Genomic DNA, 21,982 nt, shown 5'->3' with positions numbered 1-21,982 from the left:
TGATACATGATAAAGAGGAACTTGTGTTTCTTGTGCTTCCACTGCCCTGTTTGTGCACTGATGAAGATCGGGCAGAGGAATAATTCAGATGGCGCACAGGAATAATGCGTGCTGGGCTGAGGTCCTCAGAAAGCTTGCAGGTTTGGGAGCAGACCCAGTTTGGGAGACACAAGCAGAAAGAATGAGTCAGGGAAGAAGAGGAGGGGCTGGATGAGTCTCCTGGAAAGGATTTCAAGAGGGCAGGAAGAAGTGAAAAATTAGAAGCAGTTTCTTTAAGGTATTTTTTACGTTGTATTTCATCAATAAAAAAATCTGTTCAGTATTATGGAACTACAGGGTTGGTCTTGATTGATAGGAACAAGAGAAACATGCTTTTTTTGTTTCTTCTTTCACGGCTAAGTTGACTATTGCATTTAGAAAGACATCCCAACTTTGAAAGTCCTCAAGATATTTTTGCTAAGAATTTTCAAGTGTCAGACTTGGGCTGATACTAAACCATTAACTCATAAAACCATCAATAATATAGTTCAGAACTTAAATAATATGTCAAGTGGCAAGACATAATCAAAAAATTTAAGGTTTATCGAAACAGACATTAAACACAAGTTTATGACAGTAACGTGAGAGTATAAAGGTTTAACCTCATGAGAAGTTTGTCTTCTCCTTTCATTCAATTGTGGCTGTCCCCATCAGATTCTTGTAAGAATTCATTTTAACTTGAACCTTCAAAACCACTGTTAAAATTTGGGCCCATTGACACAGGCCAGAATTTATAATCTACAAACTCATTTAACCAAACCTTCAAGCAACTGCAGCTAAAGATTTACCTCTGACAGTTTCCAGTGATATATGCAGGAACCTTGTGAAGCAAGTAACCAGTTTTTCTGAATTTGAAATAAAACAAACTAGAGCACAAGAATTTACAGATGCAAATAAAAACCATAAACCAAGATATTTTTCTTACAGATTTTATGTACCACCTCCTATCTTTCAGTTTTACATGTGAACTAGTCTCCGCAATAAAGTTTCAAACACTTGAGATTGTTCTTTGCATTTGCATTCTTATTAAAAAATTATAAAAATTTTGTTTAAAGAAAAATTAACACAGTACATCACTCTGGATGCATGACCTGCCACTGTACTACCTACCAATGAATTTTGCTTGATTAAATCTCATTATTCGCAAACTTGTCCTCTATGATAGCATCACTGAGAAGAATGATCTACAGACAAGTTAATGACAGCTGAACAATGGACTTGATGTTACCCACTAAATCACAGTTCCGTTAAGAAACCATCTTTATCTTTGTCAAGTGCATGAGCTCCACTTAAACAGCTCCATACTTAAAAGTGATCTGTTTTCAATCACTGCCTCAGAATTGTTGAATCGTGTTAACAGTCTTGGGGTAAAACCAAACCAAAGACGGAAAACTACACAATTGCTATTGAAGCATCTAACTGTTCAGAAAATGAAAGCAAAACTGCCATCTGTCTTCAAAAAAAAAAAAAAAAATCAGTTAAGTAACAAATGAGCAACTCTGAATATGACATTCAGAGATTCCAGTTTGTGGCACATTTTTCCACAGATTAGCTGAACTGTAACCTACTTGGCCAACAGTTTCTTCAGGCAGGGATTTTAATTTTTCATGAACACATTGCTCTAATAAAGTACTTGGCATTAGTTATGGCTTTTGAATTAAAATGCATTCATGACATTAAACTTTAAAATCACTAAGCCATTAATTTTGACCAGCTTTTTTTTTTTTCATATAGTGTTTGCAAGAATTAGCAACTAAGTGCATATTTCACCAGCAAAAGAATGAAAGCTGTACTAATAAACCTTACTTTTGCAGGTCCCTGCAGAGAATGGTAATATTTTATACACTGACTGCATATCAGATGAAAGCCAAAACCAAATTTGCTTTCTCATAAAGGCTTATCTGTCAAATATCGCATAATAGTTCAACTTATGATCAAGGGCAACTTAACACACAATCTGCTATCTACATTTTCTTCCATATTCAGAAATAAAAAGGTTTACAGCATTGCAGAACAGTTCTATAAATTGTATAGCTCAAGCACTGACTTTAGTACCTATTTGTGAAACTATCTTGCTACAAAAATTTCCAGGTAATAACTAAATAGCTGAGCCTACTCAATTGAGGATGCCGATCTGCAATTTCTTCAGGTACACAAGTCCAGGCAGTTGCCCTACTTTACCTCAGAAAAAAATTCCCCCTTTGTCTGTTTTATTCAGGGTAGCATTCAGAAAGCTCAAATAGTCTAAATCATAGGTATTTTAGTTTTTAATATAAAATCATTACTTCAGATATATCTACTGGACCCTATAACCTTGCTACTAAAGGAAATAATCACCTGCTGATAGTATAGGAGCCCAATAGCAGACTTCAAACCAGTTTTCATCTTGTTTTATCTCGTTTCATCTCACTCATCTTGTACTTATAAAACAGTGTAGAGTTAGGACACTTCAGATGTTTAATAGAAACAGCCAATTTGGTATCTGATTCCCATGCCAGTATTATTCTACTGTTCAATAAACTACAGTCAATGAAGTAGCTCAGTTTTAGTTATTCATTTTAATTGAGTACAATTTACACACTTTATACAGCTCTAAGTAGTGCGTCAAATTTGCTCAACAATAAGAATGCAGTTCACTAAAACAGATGTCTGATCCTCCAGCTTCCCTAGTTCTTGGTATCGGTTTTCTTTATGACTCTACATTAACTTGTAGATAAATTAAGCAGAACGTAAGTGTCTAAAATTCCAGCTGTGTTGCAAAACGCTGCTGCAAGGCTAAATTTTTAAGTCCAAGTAGTTTCATAATCTATGTGCAGTTATTTATGAAGGCAGCAGGAATGCTATTCTGACAACCTAATTAAACTTCCAATAATGTCAGCAGGAATCTGATTGCAAAATGGCTCATTTTATAAACATCACTACTTTTATGACTGACAAAAATATGCACAATCAGGTGCCAACTCCTTCACAAATACATATTTTACAACTTGTGTCGTAAATTGCTTGCAAGTACAAAATTCTAAGATGTTAAAGGTCTATGCTCAATCCATAAAAAATGGCACAGTTCATACAAAGATTTCATGGATTTTGCTCTTCTGCCAGTTTCACATCCATGTAACTTCACTAGTTTCAGAGGAGTTCCCAATATATACATAAATTTACATCTAAATCAAGCCATTTCCTGTGTACAATATTGGACCTGGGATTACACATGCGTTTAAAAAACAAGTGAAATACAGGACAGAGAAAAGATAATTGGACCTTGCCTATTTTAAGACCACTATATAGTCTGTATATCACAGTGCACACAAAGCACACATTTCTTCAGAATTTGCTTTTTAAGTTTGCTGCCCATTGCGAAAGTCTCTTTAAAACTGCATGGGCCATGAAGTACTGATTAAGTCTGAAAAAAAATTACATTTCTAATTGGAAACGTTTGAGAGTTACAAAACCATACATGATATCCCACTATTTAAAGCAGTAATGAACCCTAAATTGAACCACTTCCTCATGGTAGCGATTACTGTGTTGGTAGCCATTACAGCTTTTCTAATTATAGTACAGGTTAAAACAAAGTATTGAATGCTTCAGCTCACTCATGTATGACATAGATACATTTATAATAAGCTTAAGTATGGGGAAAAACCAGTCATTTGGTACTGACCAACTGCCCATACAAATAAGAGAACTTCTAGTAGTTCTGTATTGCCTGCTCAGTCACTTCACAGAATCGATTCACTTCAGAGAATCGATTCAAAAATCCAGTCTCAACTTCTGCTAATCTTAGAATCACTGGGGGGTTTTGTTTGGTGGTTCGGGCTTTTTTTTTTCACGTTTCCATTAAGACCATTTAAAAATAGTCATCTCGACATAGCAGGGATAGAAACATAATTACAAGTCAGACCTCACAGTCCTCAAATTTAAGACAGTTTTAAAAACCTCTTAAGGAGATGTGCCTTCTGATTTTATTAAAAATGAAGGTAACATCAAATAAAAAGCAAAACTAAAGAAGAATAGGTAGAACATTTTACTTTTGTCAAACCTTAAATGTAAAGTATATTAAAAAACATGGTTTGGAATTTCAAGAACAGGAATATAAACATGTGTTTTCTATCCCAGAAAAAAATTCATGCAGGTGTTACAGTATTTGATCATTCTCTACATCCACTGGTACGCAATATCAACTTACTGTTATTAAATAGATACAGAGATACCATAAATTCACACAGATACCAGGGTCTTCTGGCCTCAGTTATACTCATACTGTGGATCAAGCAAATCTGTTCTTTGGTAACTGGAGTAAGCTCATTTTCCATTCCAATGCAGGACTATTAGGAGGCCATATTGGCCACTCATCTCAGAAAATTACAACTCCTGTAGACATAGTCTGGGCTACTTTTGTCACAAGAAAATAACATTAGAGGTGGTATTAGAGGTATAAATGCAAAGTAGTTAAAATTACTCATTCCTTGTGGTGGCTGTTTCAGGAAAAAAAATCCAAACTCTCTCCATCTCTATTCATTGTTTAATCTAGGTAACATTTAGACTCATATGTAAAGGTATTTTGATAGATGGGAATGTACACATGCACACTTTCAATTTAAATAAAGAGACCTGTGTGGAGAATGGCAATTTAAAGTTAATATGACTTGAAGGTGTTCCTATAATAAAGTTTAAAGATTTAGTAAACTGGGACATTACAAATCCAAAAAAGTGTTTCTAGATTTTTCATCTTCCCTTTTTCAACAAAGACTGACAGAATATACATATACAGGTTGACATTTTGATTTATCCAAAACAATTTTCACTTTGCTCAGTTTGCAAGTCTATTGAGTAAAATGTAATATCATTCACAACAAAATATTTTCAGTAAGTGAAACAATAAGCAAAGAAAACCAAAAGTAAGCTCAGAAGCTAAGTGGTTTAGAAAGCCTGGTAACATCTATGTGTGTGTTAGTGTGTCTATAATTTTTTTTTTTTATACATTATATATATAGACACACACACACATATATACACACACACGTGCGCACACGCGCGCACACACACACATTTGTAACCTGCAGTGAAGATCAATCTATTTTCTAATAAGGAACAAAACACATTATTTAAAAATGTGGCTAATTTAACAAAACAGAGAAGAAACTGCTGCTATCAAAATATACAATTTGGATTGCAGACTAGAAGGCTAACAACATTAAAAAAATAGTTTTGAGCAAAACCCCTTTGCTTCTGAATAACAACAGGTATCAACCTGCCATAGCATGAAGCATCCAAACAAGATTCTTATAAAAAGTTTAAACTGTGACCCTTCTTCATTTGTAAAGTTCTTGACATGACATATATAGTGCGAGCTCTGGTCTCCGAACTGGAGCCCCTTTCAGTTTTCTCAATCCATACTTCAGGAAATAAATGGCAGCTGAAAGATTCAGAATCTCAAGTGAGATTTGTGCTTTACCATATACCTGAAAAAAAACAACCAAACAAACAGAAAACAATGTTACTACTCTTTTAGTATTTATAGAAATTTTACTCTAGGGAATAATATGCACAGACTTTGTTAAAACAAAATTCTTAGAGAATTAGCAAGTTGCCAAAGAAGAGATGCAATGTCTTTGTACGCCATCGCTCTGTATTATGTGGAACATTTGTCCCACGAAAAGGCAGTCAGCTAAAAACTTTGCTTCAAAGAAAATTCACGTTTTCCAAGGCATCACATGACTTCTAACACTGGAAGATTGTTGTTAAAGATAACTCCAGTTCATTCTGGGAATTCAGATATACAGTTTAGCTGAGACTTTTAAATAAGAAGCCATAGAAAGTTTGATGCTTGTAATTATTTTGACAATTCCCATAGGATTTTTCTTTTTGAAGTTCACTCAATCATTCAAGCAGTTTGCTGTGCAATCAACATGAAAAGATTAAACATTCTCGAAATGCATGGGCTTCCCCCTTCCCTCAATATTTCTTCAACTGCTTCATGATAAGAAAGTTTCTCCTCTACAACATGAAAAAGGCATTGCAATGAACTTCCCATTCGAGTGGGTTCTGAACCACAGAGAAGCAGTCAGAAGCAATGCTGCTCTTCACAGAGCTGCTGGTGCTCCTCCATCCCTCACTTCTCAGAAAAGGCAGGGCTAAGTACTTGGAAGGCCCCTAAGATACAGAAGAATCCCTAGTCCAAAACTCATTACACACCATATCTTTTCTAATTTCCTTCCTCTTCTACCCACCGGTATGGACTCAAGGGCATCACGATAAGATAGTGCTTTGTGGCTCTTAAGGTAGTTTCTCACCTTTTCTAGACTGTCATCTAGTGAGGTGGAGAGAGAAAGGACGGGAGCTCATAAGCTCAGAACTGCAGTCCAAGGGGAGGGACTGAGGGAACAAAGGAAAACTCTACACCATGTAGCCTGTTCCCCATTCCTTTCCTTCTGCCTAAAGGGAGGTGGGGAATCATGGTACTAATCGATGGTTAATGGTAACTACTCTTCCTTTAAAGCCATGCATATTACACTTTGGAGATTATATTTTATTATAAACCAGAAATAATAGTGGTATATTAGAAATAATAGTGGTATATATTTAACAGTATCATCAGGGAAAGTCTAAACAAGCAGTATTTTCAAGCTAAAACATTGTTCAGATGTCTAAGTTGTATGCAATTCCCTTGTTGCCATAACTTTTCATTCCCACCAAACATAAAAAAAAGCATGAGCATAAGGGACTTTCAACAGGAAACATACCTGTCCAAAGTTTCCCAGAAGCGTAGAAATACTGGCCTGTCCAAGTGTCTTTTGTGGTAGCTTAATTCTAACACTGTTACATCCCATTTCTGTACATTTGGATCCAGACGTACTTCATCATATTTGAGATGAAAAGCTTTAACTACAGGAAACGGGAAAACATTTAGTGTACAAACATGATGACTTTACAGAGTGTAATTATTATCAAAGAGAATTCCCACCCCACCCCTTGTTTTTCAGAGTAGGGCCTGAGAACAAAATTAATGAGCCCATCCCTCAAGAAAGGGCACTGAGCTAAATATAGTGCTTGGTGGCCACTATCAGGCTGTCATGCTATTACAGGTTTAAGTGAAAGGGCAGCCCCTATTTTTAGATGCATAGATTCCAGGAAAATAGCAGAAACCCATTGCCAATTCAAGCACGTTTTGTCTGGGAAACAAAGATGTTCTTTCTGAAAATCTTTGAACTGTCCAAGAATTAAACAAAGCATTTCTGAGACTTCTGATTTCCTCCCGAGAAGAAAGTCTGGCTATCTCCTGAAAGTCTGTAGAAGACAGATAGCAGAATGTCAGTGTAACCCCCAAACACTACATGAAACATCCTGAGAAATTTTGTAACTGCCAATTTCCCCTGATCTAGTACTCAGTTAAAAACGGTAAAATATTAACAGTTATTTTGCTTTTGGGAAGTATTGCCACATGTGAATTATGTAAAGCCTAAACATTAACACAGCAAGTATTAAAAACTTCTTCTGATTCTTCTTGATTTCCTTAGCCAAATGATAGTTTTGACACAATCCAGTGGAAAGTATTTAAGTCTGGTTACCAGATAGGAATTGTGCAAATCTGATGGATTTTCTATTTTGGATATTATTGGATAAGTGAAGCAGAAGCATTTGACTAGGCTTGAGGAAACTAGTTATTTTTAATGCCATGGTCATATCTTTTCTCATACCACACTCTTCATTTTTTCTTCCAAAAATCCACCTACAATTTTAGCCAAATGAGTAAAATAAAAAAAATAAAAATAAAATCAGTCCCCTTTTCCAGATATAGGTCAATCTATAAAATGATGTATCTAGGAGCTTTCTGGAAGACTGGTATCTGAAATTAGCTTTTTTTCAATTAACAAACTAAAGAAGTGATCATCTGGCTTGTACCACTGCCTGATAAATTTCCAAGCTTTGTGAATGAAAACTAAGAATACATATACATTATCTTTTCCATACAACGTTGCATGTTTTAAAATAACTCCTGAGAAAGCAAATAAAGATATACTGGGGCTATGCATTTACAGAAAACTTAATCAACACCTGACAGAGCCTCTGCATTAAGGTTAAACCATGTTGAGCAGAAGACAACCCACTTCTGAATCTGAAACAAATCAGTATGAAGGCGCACTAATGTGCTCTAGCAGAAAGACCTTTAAAATGGTATTCAAAATTAAATATTTGTTCAAAGTGACATCATTCAAAATTTCAACCGAAACATTTGCTTGCAGATGCAAAAATAAGCTTGTTTGCTATGTGAACATTAAACACTCAGACCACGTGTAAAGTAAACTTAGGAGCACAATTTTAGAGACTCAACTAACAAAATGCTACGTGACACAGCAATTGAACGAATAAAACCAGTTTGACAGGCTCTGGCCCAATACAAGTTTTATTGAGGAATTCTTTATGGTAAGCTACCTGCTTGTTTTCCAAAATGATAATGATAAGCTTTGAATATTTGTTAATCACTACAGACCCAGTGACTTACATGAAGAAACACAAACTGCAGATGAAACTGACTGTTGCAGATCCCAGAAACCACATTTATGAAGACCACTGAAGACTATAAATATGGGCAAAGCAATAGCTTCAGGAAAAGGTAAACACATACGACCAGACTGACATTGCGTGCGCTCTCTCCATTTACACTGTTTTTATTTTGAGGAGTGAGTAAAGTCATTAGGAAAAGCCCTAGAGATACTCTTATCAGGAAAATATTTTAAAGCATCTTACTCTGAAACAATGGAATGGATTTCTAAAAACAAAAAAGGTCCATTTCAATGTACCTTTATGAGTCATGTAAGAACAGATATCCTCCTTTCACTTAAAAATCTAAGAATTTGTACACCTTCAGATTGAAATACACAAGCTATGATTTGGATTTTTTGGCATAGTGAAGACTTAAAAAATGTCAAAGCACATCATAAAAATTCCTATGGTCCTCTATACATTTTTATATATATATATAAAAAAAAAGTTAAAATTGATAGGAACTAGCACACAACTACTAGCTAGACCTTAAACAGTTAATAGCATTTTTCTTGGTTTTGCTTTTCACAATTTCTATTTTCTCTAGATCTTCATTTTGAAGTGTTATTTTCATCTTTCATTAGTCTGTTTTGCTAAACTCTCTCTTGTGGTGTATTTTTTCTTTTACACTGACTTTCAGGCTCTTTCACTGTCTCCCTGTTTGTTCTCAATCCCCCCCTTAAAAGCAACTCATTCTATTTTCTTGTTCTCAGATACATCATTAGCCTTCCATCTGACCATTTTCTTTTTTTTTTTTTTCCTCCTAACCAGACTAGCATTCTCTTTCTGGCTTCTACTTCACATACCAAACATGTGCACATATAAAACCTGAACAAACTTGTTTCCTCATCACACTGACTGGAAGATGACAGACTGAACTAAGGTGGGTATTTTGGTTTGGTGGATTTTTTCTTTTTTTTTTTCTTCTGTGTGTATGCGTTGGTTTGGGTTTTTTTAAATCTGTAGCTCAGAAACCACTGGACACTATAAAAAGGTCTATTTTCTAAGACAGCTTCACAATGAAGCAACAGAGAACAGACTCTGACAGTTTCTTTAGATATTATCACACACCTTACAGTCAGAAGAGTGAACTGCGCGAGAAAAGTGCAGTGTGTCTCAAAGCATACTGGGCATAATTGCGATAACTCAAAAAACCTGTTCAGTTCTATACAGTGGTGACATCTAGCTCACAACTTAAAAGTATCTGTATCTTATTAAACTTCCAAGTTTATGTCAGACACCAAATCATATTTGTAAAGCTTTCTTAGTGAAATATTAGGTGATTAATCCTCTGTTCAAAGTAGTAATGAAATCTGAGGACAGCTTGTAAACCTGTTATCTATGAAGTGTTGTAATATACATTGTCTTTTCACCTTTTTTAGAACCTTGGAAAGTAAATTTATACACTATTTCTGAACCTATTGTAAAGACAACAGTTCTGAGATTTCCATGAGCTTCCACAGGTCAGAACAGAAGAATTGCAGAGGGCACATTAATACTTACCATCTATGCAAAGACCTAAGCGCCCGTCTTCTCAACCATCCTAGTCCAACAGCACTTTGGTGTTTTGGCACTACTTTGCCATAAGCATAAATACCCCACAAAAAACCCAAACAGAATAACAGCCCCCCCAAACACTTAAAACCAAACCAAACAAACAAAAAAACCCTTACTTTTTGCAAAGATATCAACAGGTGATCCGTCAGGCAAGAGCCAAGGCCAGCCTTTGAACTGCCAAGCAGGACCCTGTACAAACACTGCCACCACACGATCCCTACCAACACAGAAAGAGATGGACATGTTGATGGCCTTAAACATCTAAATTACATGTTTTCTTAAACAGGCAATACACCTTAGCGCAGTTTCTTATGTAACAGCAGCATAGCACATTCAACAACTTCATCTCCAGCACATCTGTTTTTTCTCTGTTAAGGAAAAAAAAAATTCATGTGATATTTCTGGACTTTTAGCTCCATCCCTTTGCAGAATGCAGTGCACTTTCTCATGTTACATTTATAAGAAGTCAAACAGTGTTTATTTCTGTCATTATTACTTTGCTTTTAAAAAGTGCTCCAACATTTTAGAGATAATCTTCTATGAATAACACTGTAAACTGACACGTATCAATTTAAAAGCTTTTATTCTGAATACTGTTAACTATTCCAAAAATTTATGAGAAGGGACAGCTGCTAAATTTCTGCCTCTGGTTGCAAAGTGCATCATTTATTGTAAGGGTACGTAACCATTACCTGTGGTCTAAGATAATAAATTTGTTATTAAGATTAAGCTTTTATATTAATAAAACTAAAAAAAACCCCAACCCTTTGAGAATAAATGTCCTCCCACCTACGGTCTTTTTCTTGAACATTTACATCATCCAGTCATGGTTTGTACCTACTACAACAAATAATTACGTCCCTAATCTAATCCCCAAATTTAATTAATCATAAAGTCTAGCAAATCCCAAGTGGAAAAGAATAACCAAGGTGGAGTTTTGGGTTTTTTTTGTTTCTTAAAAGACAGACTAAATCTTTGCCATTTAAAATGATGTTGCAGGTTTCATAATGGTTAACAGGAAAAAAAAAAAACCAGCAGCAACATGTTAATTTCTAGATACTAATGTCTGATTCTCCCTTGGATAAAAATGAGCTAAAAACCCACAGCACTTCATCTCTTTGGTCAGGAGCACTTTAGGAACCATTTTAGATGGTTCTTAAAGGTTTGATCACTAAACATTTTAAGTGCTATTTGATATTTTGAATTTCAAAACCATGGATTTCTGATTAGTTCAAGTTCTCAATAAAGAGAATAATTAATTTAGGAACAGGACCTTTTCAAAGTATTCCTCTCCATTAAAATATCCTTTGGAAGTTACAAAACCACCAAAAACATCGTTGTGCGTATCTAAAATCCTCACATTTGTGAGAAAAGTAAAAATGTTGCCTAATTCATTACATCAAATAACAAAAAGAGGTTTCTCCAGAATTTTCCTGCTCAAAGAGAAATATGTTTTCATAGCATCAAAGAATGGTCTACAGACAAAATAATATGCAGCTTTTTCTTAAAAGCTATCTATGATTTCCTTTCCCCAACTGGGGCTCTCCCTTCAGAAGTAAGCTTCCACCATTGAATCCAATTCAACGAATCTGATTCACTACTGAAACCACAGTTCAGTCTTTACTGTCTGATGTGTTTTCTTTCTTTCTTAAACTATTAAAAAAAGTTAGAATGTCAGATGCTGAAGGGCTACAAACTTATCTTTCTAACAGACCTCATTCAGAAAGCAGATAAGAAAGGGGGATTTTCTCTTAGATCATGTTTCAGTGACTTGCACACTACAGTATCATGAACTGGAAAACTCATATGAATATTCCTATTCAAATTTCTGGAACGTATCAGGCAAACCTAATAAAAATAGTTGCGCTGCTCATACTGTTAAGATGTAGAGTCTTGGGTTTCTTAAGAAATTTCTTTTAAGAAGTTTAGTGTCACATTATTTTCACCTGAAGAAAAGACTCCTATACAGTTAAGAATCAAATCCATTCTTTTAACCATATCTTAATTTTTTATGCAGTTTAGTAGAATGTTATTGGTCCCCTCCAAATTCTGTATTCTCCCAATTAAAAAATATTGTAAAGGGGAAATCTATTTTACCAGTCTTGTGGCATAAGTTTCAGAGGTTGGTCTACTACTCGATAAGGTACAGTAACGCTGACTGTAGTTCCCCCCGGCTGCATCTGGTCCTTCCTTCTCTGTATAAGAGTTTCATTTTCTCGTTGGCAGCCTTGTTTCTTCTTTTCATCTGATGGTACAAACCTTGGGGAATAAAGAAACATTCAGTAGACAAAAGCAATTTATTTGATGTAATCAGCAGGAAAAGTAACAACTTTACCAGAACTTTGCATCATTGGCAACAGTCACTGAAGCCATCTCATTTTCACTATACCAAGCCTCCATAACTACTTATGCAGAACAGCAAAAAACACAAGAACAATATTTCTTAAGCCCTTATGATAAAAACAGTCATACTAAAAGGTTCTCTGCCCCTCAAAACTACAGCCATACCTGTTCTTATACATTCGTGGCATTCCTTGCCAACCTTACCCAATGCATTTACAGATGAGGAGCCAGATTACAATGTGCTGAATGGCTATAAGTCATTCTTCTTAGTGATCAAAGGTAACATGAGGAAGCTTGGGCACTAAGAAACAATTGCTTCCTAAAGCAAATTTTAGAGCTCTTGCTGTTGGAGCCATCAGAACTATGTTTTCTCAAGAAAGCTGGGATTTTTGGTCAAAAAGGTTTTTGAGTGAGGTTTTATTTTTTTTGGATGATGGTGATTTTACACTATCAGCGATTCATCTGGTTAATATGATGTATGATGCTACAATTCGGATTTTTTTTTTCCCCTAAATAGCTTCTCTGATAGATTAAGTGCTTAGAAAGTAACGATAATGTGATCCTCATGTCTTATGTAATCTCTGTATGACAAAAATAAATGCTTAAGATATGGACACCCCCCCCCCCAATGAATTACAGATCTTTGATTTTTCAGCCCCTCGCCTTAAAACAAATGCAATTCCATTTTAAGTGTCTCTTCTTTAGGGAAATAATTAAATACACAGAACAGCTCTAAAAATTGGCATCATAAATGCGAGAGTAGTGCAAGCATTTTTACTGATTAATCTCAGTGGATTTTGCCACAAGGAAAGATAACAAAATCATGCATTTTATAGAACTAAAACTATGTCACAGAAAGGTAAGCTGATGTGACCAGTATTACCTACCAAGGCAGCAAAAGAGCAGAGCTCAGACCCATGTTCTCCTAATATACTGCTCAGAACTAACCAGCTGCACTACTAACACTGCTTGCTGCTGACATTTCATTTCAAAAAATTCTGATAAAAAGAAACACTATGTTTCACTTAATTGCAAAAGTTATCAGGAGTATTGGTGCTACATTTTAAAAACACAGTACTCTATGTAATTGGTAAGATTTCTCTTCATTAGAGTACAGATGGTGCTTTTTAAAAGTTTACTACATTTTTTCAGGTAAGTTGTTTGCATCATTTCTGTTTGTTCTCTTCAACCTATTCCTATTTGAATACTAAAACCCAATTTGAATGTGCTTAAACAGGCAGACTGCACTTCCTATTTCTGGAGAAATAGAAAAAAGGAATGAAAAATGAAATATGAGGAAAAGGTCATTATTCAGTTAACGGGAAAATACTAGTTTTTGCTAACATCTTATATCCAATGAGAAAATGGCAATTTGGGGAAAAAAACCCCAAGCAAACATGTTTTAAGGCAGCACATGGAAACTGTCAATTAACCTTCAAGCAAAACTATTTTACTTTCCTAATGTAAATAAACAGATGAAGCCCCCTTATACTCTTAATGATTTAACAGTGTTTCAAAACCAGAAAGTCACAACGAATTTCAGAAGAGTACGTGCAAATGCATACAACTGCACTGGAAAGTTAAAAAAATATCCTGCAAATGACCATGGATTGTGCATTAAAGTTGACTAGTACTGCAAATACAGAAAAAGCATTACAGATGTTAAATGATAAGCTATAAATTAAATTATGCTTATCTGTCTAGTACATGTAAATCAACACCATTCTAAAGAAAATACAGACAAAAAGTTATATAGGATACACTGGGAAGAAGTACGCTTAGGGTGCCTAGAATATTATAAAACCCAAAAATGTTAAGACAGTAATTTCATCAATAATTGAAGTAATTAGAAAACAGTTATTATTCACATATATTTTATCTACCACAACCAACTGACACGCAGAATTGTGTGCTACACACAGGAGCATTCAACACAGTGCTACTTTGGAAAAAAGCTACCTAACATGACATCAGAATTAAGTATTTCTAGTCAAGTTGGTAATCTAAAAACTCAAAAGTGAGGTGCAACTTTAATCATGAGCATACCTAATGGCCTGTCCTGCCAACATGTTGCAGGCTTTGCTTTGCCAATACAAACTGATAGGAAACTGTATTTTATAACCTAATATGAAGATTTGCTCGGTGGTCTTCAGCTTTTAAGAAAACCATTCATGAGACTCTCCTCACCCATCAGAACTAAGGAATCTAGGCTGGAAAGATGGAAATAAATTTAAAAAAAAAAAAAAAATTAAAAGTTACAAACCTCCCTCAGCACCTTTTACCCAAGTGGCAAAATCTATATGAAAAGCCAGGATCACCTAAAATGGAAAGCTTGAGAAGTATTTTGTTATTACCTGTCCCATGCACTGAATGAGAACAAACTGTTACAGAATATGTAAATAAAAACCAGTCATACATATATTATGGTGATAATCAAATATTCACATAAACAGCAATCTAAAAGGTCACATTTTTAATGTAATTTGTAAATGTGAGGAAGCAAACACATTTTAAAGAAAGAGGAAAACTAGCCACCCCTGCTAAATTAGGCAAGAAGCCATATTGCTCTTCCACAAAGTCTAACGATTTTACCACTGTATCTGAGACTCCTCAAATTTGGCTGAAACAGGCATTCTCAATTCTACTTCTAGCTTTAAATGTTTCTGTGTTTAATAATAATAATTCATTTCAACACTAGTTTATTGACAGTTTCTCTCCATTTCATCTAGAAACTGTGTTACAGCCATTAAGGCACCATTCAGTTGTGTCTCAGTTAGATATCTTCTAGACAATAGCTTCAGTTTTATTTACTGTAAAAATCTGAATGTTTTTGAATGCACTTCTCCAGGACAGAACATAAAATATCTTGTTATCTGAATTTTCTGAAGAAAAAAATATGAATGAACAGAATCACAGTAGAGAAGATGACTGTCATAAAGAAAACATTTAAGGAAATGCTTACATATACGTACACACAGACAGTACAGGAATAAATGACAGCTTACAGAAAGTTTATGAAATATATGCTTCCATTTCCGGGAACCATCAATTCAGTAAGTATAATAAAAGCCATGTGCTCAAGAGTTGAGAATCAATAGAAATTACTGTATGATTACAAATACAATCATAGGTTACTCCATCACTACCTGGACATAAAAGACAAGCTTAAGAAATCTGAGTATTAAAGAAAACAGCAAAAACCCCATCTTCTCCTGGGAATTATTTGCGACATACTATAGCTGGTGGTTTAACTCCACATTTGTACTTGATGCCTTTTTAATCATCCAACACACTAGAATGTGTTCTGAAACCTGACTGTGCAGGAGCTTACATTTCTTTGTTGCTTCTCCAGATTACTATTCCCTAGTAAAAACAAAAAGAAATCCCATGTCTACTCAGAATCCATTTTTATACCCCTACTAGGAAATTAATAGCACTCAATTCTCTTGCTGTTAATTGCCAAAATCATTATTCACATAAAAACTGGTGTACTCTCTCACTTTACAAAGACAGCAGGTCCCTTTCCTAAGGTAACAGGGAAGCGATTGAACAAGATCAAATTATGGGAGGTAATTGGTAAGATGCTATCAACTGAACTGCCAGAGCTGCTCATGCCTAGGCACTAAACTCACATCAATTGCTAGTATTAACTTTAAAACATTTTCACTGAGATCAGGTCAGCACTTTCTGGCCCCCAACTCAGGCATACTGAAAAATGCATGAACAGAGAATAAGGCAACTCCAATGCTGGACAGTAACCAGGACCATTGTAATAAACATTTGATTGCGTTTAGAACTGGAGACTTATTTTTACAACCCCCTCAATATTTTTGTTAGATTACAGCATCAAAAGCTTCATACACCTATTTTTGCAGAAGAACGAAGTATTTTTTTGTAATACATCATCCCTGAATCTTTCAGATAGTTTGCTTGATATCAAAGCTGGATAAATCTCAGCGAGTTACTTGGTCACATATGGTGAAACATACCACGAATAAAAGCATCATCATAATAAAAATACATAAACATCATCTAATCATTTAGATTCTACTCATGATAGCTTTCCTGCTTTCCATATTCTCTACCTCCAAAGCGAGCATAACGTTAGTGATGAATTAAACATGCTAAGCATCATACAAATGTCAACCCAATTTGGCAAGGAAAAAAACCCTAACATACTACAGAGGTATGAAAAGGGTTACTAAAAATGTTGGTGTAATTAATAAGTTTCTTTCAGACCTTGACAATTTAATGTATTGCCTACCATAGTACTGGATGAAGACTGTCCTGTTTCTTTTACAACAAACAATCTAAAATATCTGCCAATGATACTGCAATTACTTTTTCTGATATCCAAAGTGACAATGTGTTGCAGTCTAGTTACTTACAAAAAAATTCAGCATCCTAGACAAAAACTGTCCTAAAACACAGGGATTCCCAGCTATGACTGTTTTGATTTTAAGTGGTTTGATCTCGAATTATAATTTCACCATTGTTTATTAAAACAAAATAAGGAACATTTAAATGGAGGGAATCCCAAAAGTTGGTTTTATTTATGAAACACAAATACTCATTCTATATTATCACACACTTCACAGAACTGTGCTGCCTCTGGTATCAGGCATGGAAGAAAAAGCTGGCCTGTAAACAGCCATGTCACACACGTATCACAGCTTCCATATTCTAACAATCCTGGGGGCCTCACTCTCCCAGGATTCTCCTACATTTCTTAGCAGTCTCCCCTGCAATGGCTCTTACTCTTCCAGCTCCAAAAATCACTTCCTGTGCTATATCGTTGATCTCCTCTGATGGCTAATACAAGCAGGCTGATTACCTCCAGAAATACAAGAAACTCAGATCTACCTACATCTTCCTCAGCAGAGATAAGGGGTATTTATTTGGGTGTGTCTTTTCTATCTGGACAATATTTCTTTATTCCAAAACTTGTGCCAATGACATGCGTCTTCCAAATCTCTAGTCTTCTGTCAAATTTAGCTGAAAGTGGGGAATGAGTTAAAGGCAGCAGTGACTTAGAGGCAGAAATTGGGTAAGTCTTCTTTCCTTGGAAAACCATCGCATATCTATCAATCACACTCTACATCAAGGCTAGTTCTACACTCTGCATACCTGAACAGTAAAAACAAACCCTGCAGCCATTCCCAAACAAACTGCTTCAATAAATTTGAATGAAAAAAAAAAACAAACCCAAAACAGGCCAGGTGGTATATTTTCTAGAAGAGTGCTAGAACTGTCATGGCTAAATTAATATTTTGCTCTTGTGAATTCTGCTATTGCATTTCTGATTCATTAACATACCTTGCTTCTTCACCTTGTCTTTCATATGTGTTAACTACATCAGTGTCCTCCTTTGACCCCTTAGACTTAATCTCTTTTTTTTTCTGGATCATGTTCTTTGCACTCTAACGATCAGCCTCCTCTTGGGGCAGGTCTTGAGAAGTTAACTGTAGCTCTGCCCCAGTGGAGCTGAAAACAGTGCAAGCCTCCTAGCACAGATATAATTTAGACATGACATATAGGTGCTTTATTCCATTATAGCTATTTCCATATCAGAAAGTCACAAATTATATAGATGTAAAATCCAGAGCTTGTAACTTGTGAAATTTCTTCTTAAACATAAAAACCCACACAAACAAGCAACATCCTCTGTCAACACAATTCTATCAGTCCAGTAACTGCTTGCACATTAAACTATAATGTTAAAAGCTAGCCTTCCCTCTGACTAAGTATTTCAGAAGAGGCACCAAAAAGTCCAGTACGCTTACTGGATCTTTGATGATATGGGGCAGTAATCTAGGAACTAGAAATAGCTGGAGATCAGAAGGCACCTGGTATCTCACAGCACAGTTTTAAAAAATTCTAGGGCAACTCCAGTGACAGCTGTAGCACCACAATAAGGAGAGCCTATTTTTGAAGAAAAGCAGTGTATAGTCTCATGAAGGACACGCAAAGTGGATGAAAGAAGAGCTCTCCATTTTTTGAACGTACCATTGCAGACAACCTATAACACTGTATTTTTCTGTGAAAATAACTGCCTGTTTCAAAAATATCAACTGGACATAGGCAACTCTAAATGCCATGATCTGTTGGACAAGCAGAAAGATGTTTTGGGTTTTTTGTTTGGTTTTGTTTGTTTGTTTTTTAAATCATAATAGTGAATTTTACCCTTGCCATGAAGAAAGTAATTTGCAGTGTTGATTGCATTCAGCCATAATGAATTAAATCTTAGAATCAGATGTATGATGCAATAAGCAAATTTTAGCAACTCATTAATATTTCCCTGAATTAATTTGCATCAATACTTAATGACAATCCTTTATTCTTATTTTTGTTGTAAGTGAACTTTAAAAAAACAAACAAACAAACTGTATTTACACAACCAGCTGACCTGCCCAGCTGCTACAGCCATTCATCTAAAACAGATGCCACCCTCTGGTCCCGTTCTCCTTTACAAAAACTGTGGTCATTTCCTGAAATCTCTTCTGAGCTCTATGAGCACGTTGCCCTTGCTCATCTTCTCCAAGCCTTCTGCCACTGTAAGGGTTCGTTGATTGGTTGCACATGTGTGCATATATGTAACATGAAAGAAAACCACTACAGACATTAGAAATGGTACTGTAAGACTTTCTTCTCAATCTGCCCATTTGGCCCACAGATCACAACCGTGCAAATACTCTGAAAATAAGTTTTTGCTTTTTTTCTGCTATTCAAGAGGCATTAATTGTTTTTTTTTTTTTCTTTTTACACACTGGTCTGCAAAACTAGCTTGTCTTAAGTCAGTAGATATTCCCTCTTGCTTAATTACTAATTTGGTACTAGTATACTTTCATATCTGAAAACAGTTTTTAGACAGTATTTTCTAATCAGCTACTTACTTCAGATCTTGCAGAAGGTCCTTTGCATTAAGCATCGTTATTAAAGAGGTTGTGGCTGCTGGAATAATGATTATGGGAGTTCGAGATCCTGTAGAGATAATAAAGTTACATTTGCCCAGGATTTTTTTTTTTTTGTTGTGGTTTCGGTTGCCCCCCCGCCTGCCCTTTTTTTTTTTCATTAAAGGAACTGTAAATAAAAACAAAACTCTTGCTTAACAGATCAAAATAATGGAAAAATATTCAATGAAAATTGCAGTAAATCTTTCCTACACTGAAGGTTTTCATTCACCAAAAAAGTGTACCCCTGTATCAGGAGTCTCTAAATACATGTAGGACCCATACTTAGCAAAACAGAATGCTGACTGCATTTCACTGCGTGTTTATATCGTTGCTTGTGGTTCCAGCAAAAGATAGAGTAGGCACAATTCACAGAAAAATTAAAAGGATCGTGTAAGTAAAATTGACTCACCTTTTTTCTGGTTTGGAGGTGGTCTTGCTTGAGAAACTGAGAAAAAACAGAAAATATAGCAGAATAACTAATACATAAATACAAATGTCATTGCAAGGCAACATTTCAATGTTTTTCATCACAGGAGTGAACAGCAAAGAGTCATAATATAGTCATTAGATCATTTTCACAGATGCAATATACAAAGTTGAAGAAGGGATTTATACTTTGGGTTTCAGTATTCAGAAGACAAACAGGTTTTGACCATCTGAAACGGATGTTTGGACAATGTCTCCTAATTTTACTGAAACTAGTCATCCCTCTCCATCCTCTTCAAAAGGTTGGGGCATTATAGCATTGACAAAAATTGCCAGCAATCTTGAAAAAAGCTGCTTAAGTTCAATAATGGTGAACCAACAGGAAGACTGTTTCACAACAAACTAATCTTTACAGACCCTCACCTTTTCATTAATAGTTATTATTGTATATGCTATCTGCAGGATTTAGCTATTCTTAACACATATAGAACAATCAAAATCAGAATTTCAGGCTTACTCAAGTTAATTTTTGGATTGCAGTTTGAGTTACATGAGCTCTTTGGGTGCCAAAAACAATGAAACTTGACAGATATGGTAGCACTCATGCAAAACAACAACAAAAAACCCCAAAACAAACCCACCAAACAAAAACAACAAAAAAGCACCCAAACCACCAAACAAAAGCACACAAACAATACTGGCCAGACAGAAACCAAAGAATTCCCTTCCCTCCCTGCCTGCCTGCACCCCCGCCCCCCTCCCCAGTAAAGTGTTTCCACTTCAGTTTTCCAAGTTGTGACCTCCTCAATACAGGAGATACTGCAGTCCAAAGTTGGAAAACCATGTATGTTTCTTCACTTTGGTGCTATTACTGAATAACCTGTCTTCCTCCAAATAAACATTTTATAGTTCAGTTTTCAGGAGTTCTACCTTAAGGAAAGAACTGTTGTGCTTGATGATTATCATCGTATGTGTTTATCCTCATTCACAAAATCAGAAAATGGTGAGTAGTAGAAAGATTGAGGCAGACTAACTCGTCTCAACTGCTACCATGCATGACAAATGTCATTAATTGACTTCCAATTTCATAGCACCAACTTGCTCATGCTTATTTACAACCACTTCAGAAACTGCCTAGAACAGTATAAATATTCACAACACATAGTTGCCATTGTTGAGAGCATATCCTTAATTATCTTTTCCTGACACTGTCAAATGCACAGATATAATTGGCCACACTATATTGAACTACATGAACTCTACCTACCCAACGATTTTTTTTAATTATTATTATTTTTAAATCTAGGTATCACCTTAATGTAAAAAAAGTTCCTGAAATATATGGTCAGTATTAGCTGCCCCCCCCCAAAAAAACCCAACCCCAAAAAACCAAAAACAGAGGGGGCTGGGGAAAAGCATCTATAAGAAATTCGATAGCTGTACCAAGACAGGTTAGTAGAAAACTAGGTACTGCAGAAAGGTGCAAAAAAAAAAAAAAAAAAAAAAAAAATCTTAAATTAAAAGCACATCTCAAATATTTTTTCAAATCAGTATTGTACAACTGTTTTGTCCAATTCAACTAATGCTTCTAACGTGCAAAGCAGCATCCTCATGGGAATTGCACATTTTAAATACTTTGACTGCTAAGAACAGAACAACCGATTTTTTAAAAGTTCCAGACCCCAAAATATCCTAGAACAGGCAGAAAGATAATTTTTTTTTTTAATGAATTAAGCGATATATACTTTCATCTGACTACACCCCTCTTTATTGTCTCTTCAACTTACAATATAGATGCAAGATAATGGATTAGACTGGCCTTAGAGAAGGGCAATATCAGTATAACCTGTATAACGTACAAAAAATACACTTCTGCCAGCTAATGCCCATGAAGTCACAGCTAGCAGCAGGGACCTGTGACAACTCAGTCCAATTTCTGCTCTTGCCACTTCTACCCTTTTCATACTGCTGTCTGTCAACTCCATTTGCATTATTATGCTTAACAGGACTAGTGAGATAAGTATGACAGGCAGCATGACCTTTCTAGTACCAAAATAACCAAACAGAAGAATCTGTGCACAACAGCACTCATGTATGCTGAGAATATTGAATAATAG

The 21,982-nt window shown here is 35.5% G+C and overlaps 1 protein-coding gene across 1 annotated transcript in view; it reads right to left on the bottom strand.

The window, feature by feature from the left end:
• Positions 1–1,123: 1,123 nt before the first annotated feature.
• Positions 1,124–21,982, bottom strand: part of CDC73 (cell division cycle 73) — a 113,888-nt gene continuing 93,029 nt past the window's right edge. Inside the window, exons 12-17 of the mRNA XM_075710888.1 lie at positions 19,849–19,884; positions 19,380–19,467; positions 12,241–12,402; positions 10,260–10,360; positions 6,786–6,927; positions 1,124–5,504 (exon numbers count right to left, since the gene is read on the bottom strand). Coding sequence (XP_075567003.1) covers positions 5,468–5,504; positions 6,786–6,927; positions 10,260–10,360; positions 12,241–12,402; positions 19,380–19,467; positions 19,849–19,884 — 566 coding nt within the window. The 3' untranslated portion in view covers positions 1,124–5,467. The remainder of the gene's footprint in view (positions 5,505–6,785; positions 6,928–10,259; positions 10,361–12,240; positions 12,403–19,379; positions 19,468–19,848; positions 19,885–21,982) is intronic.

Source organism: Pelecanus crispus, chromosome 5 (assembly GCF_030463565.1).
Source record: "Pelecanus crispus isolate bPelCri1 chromosome 5, bPelCri1.pri, whole genome shotgun sequence".
NCBI lineage: Eukaryota > Metazoa > Chordata > Aves > Pelecaniformes > Pelecanidae > Pelecanus > Pelecanus crispus.
Note: the sequence above shows the minus strand (reverse complement) of the source record. Positions and strands in the feature narration are given on the sequence as shown.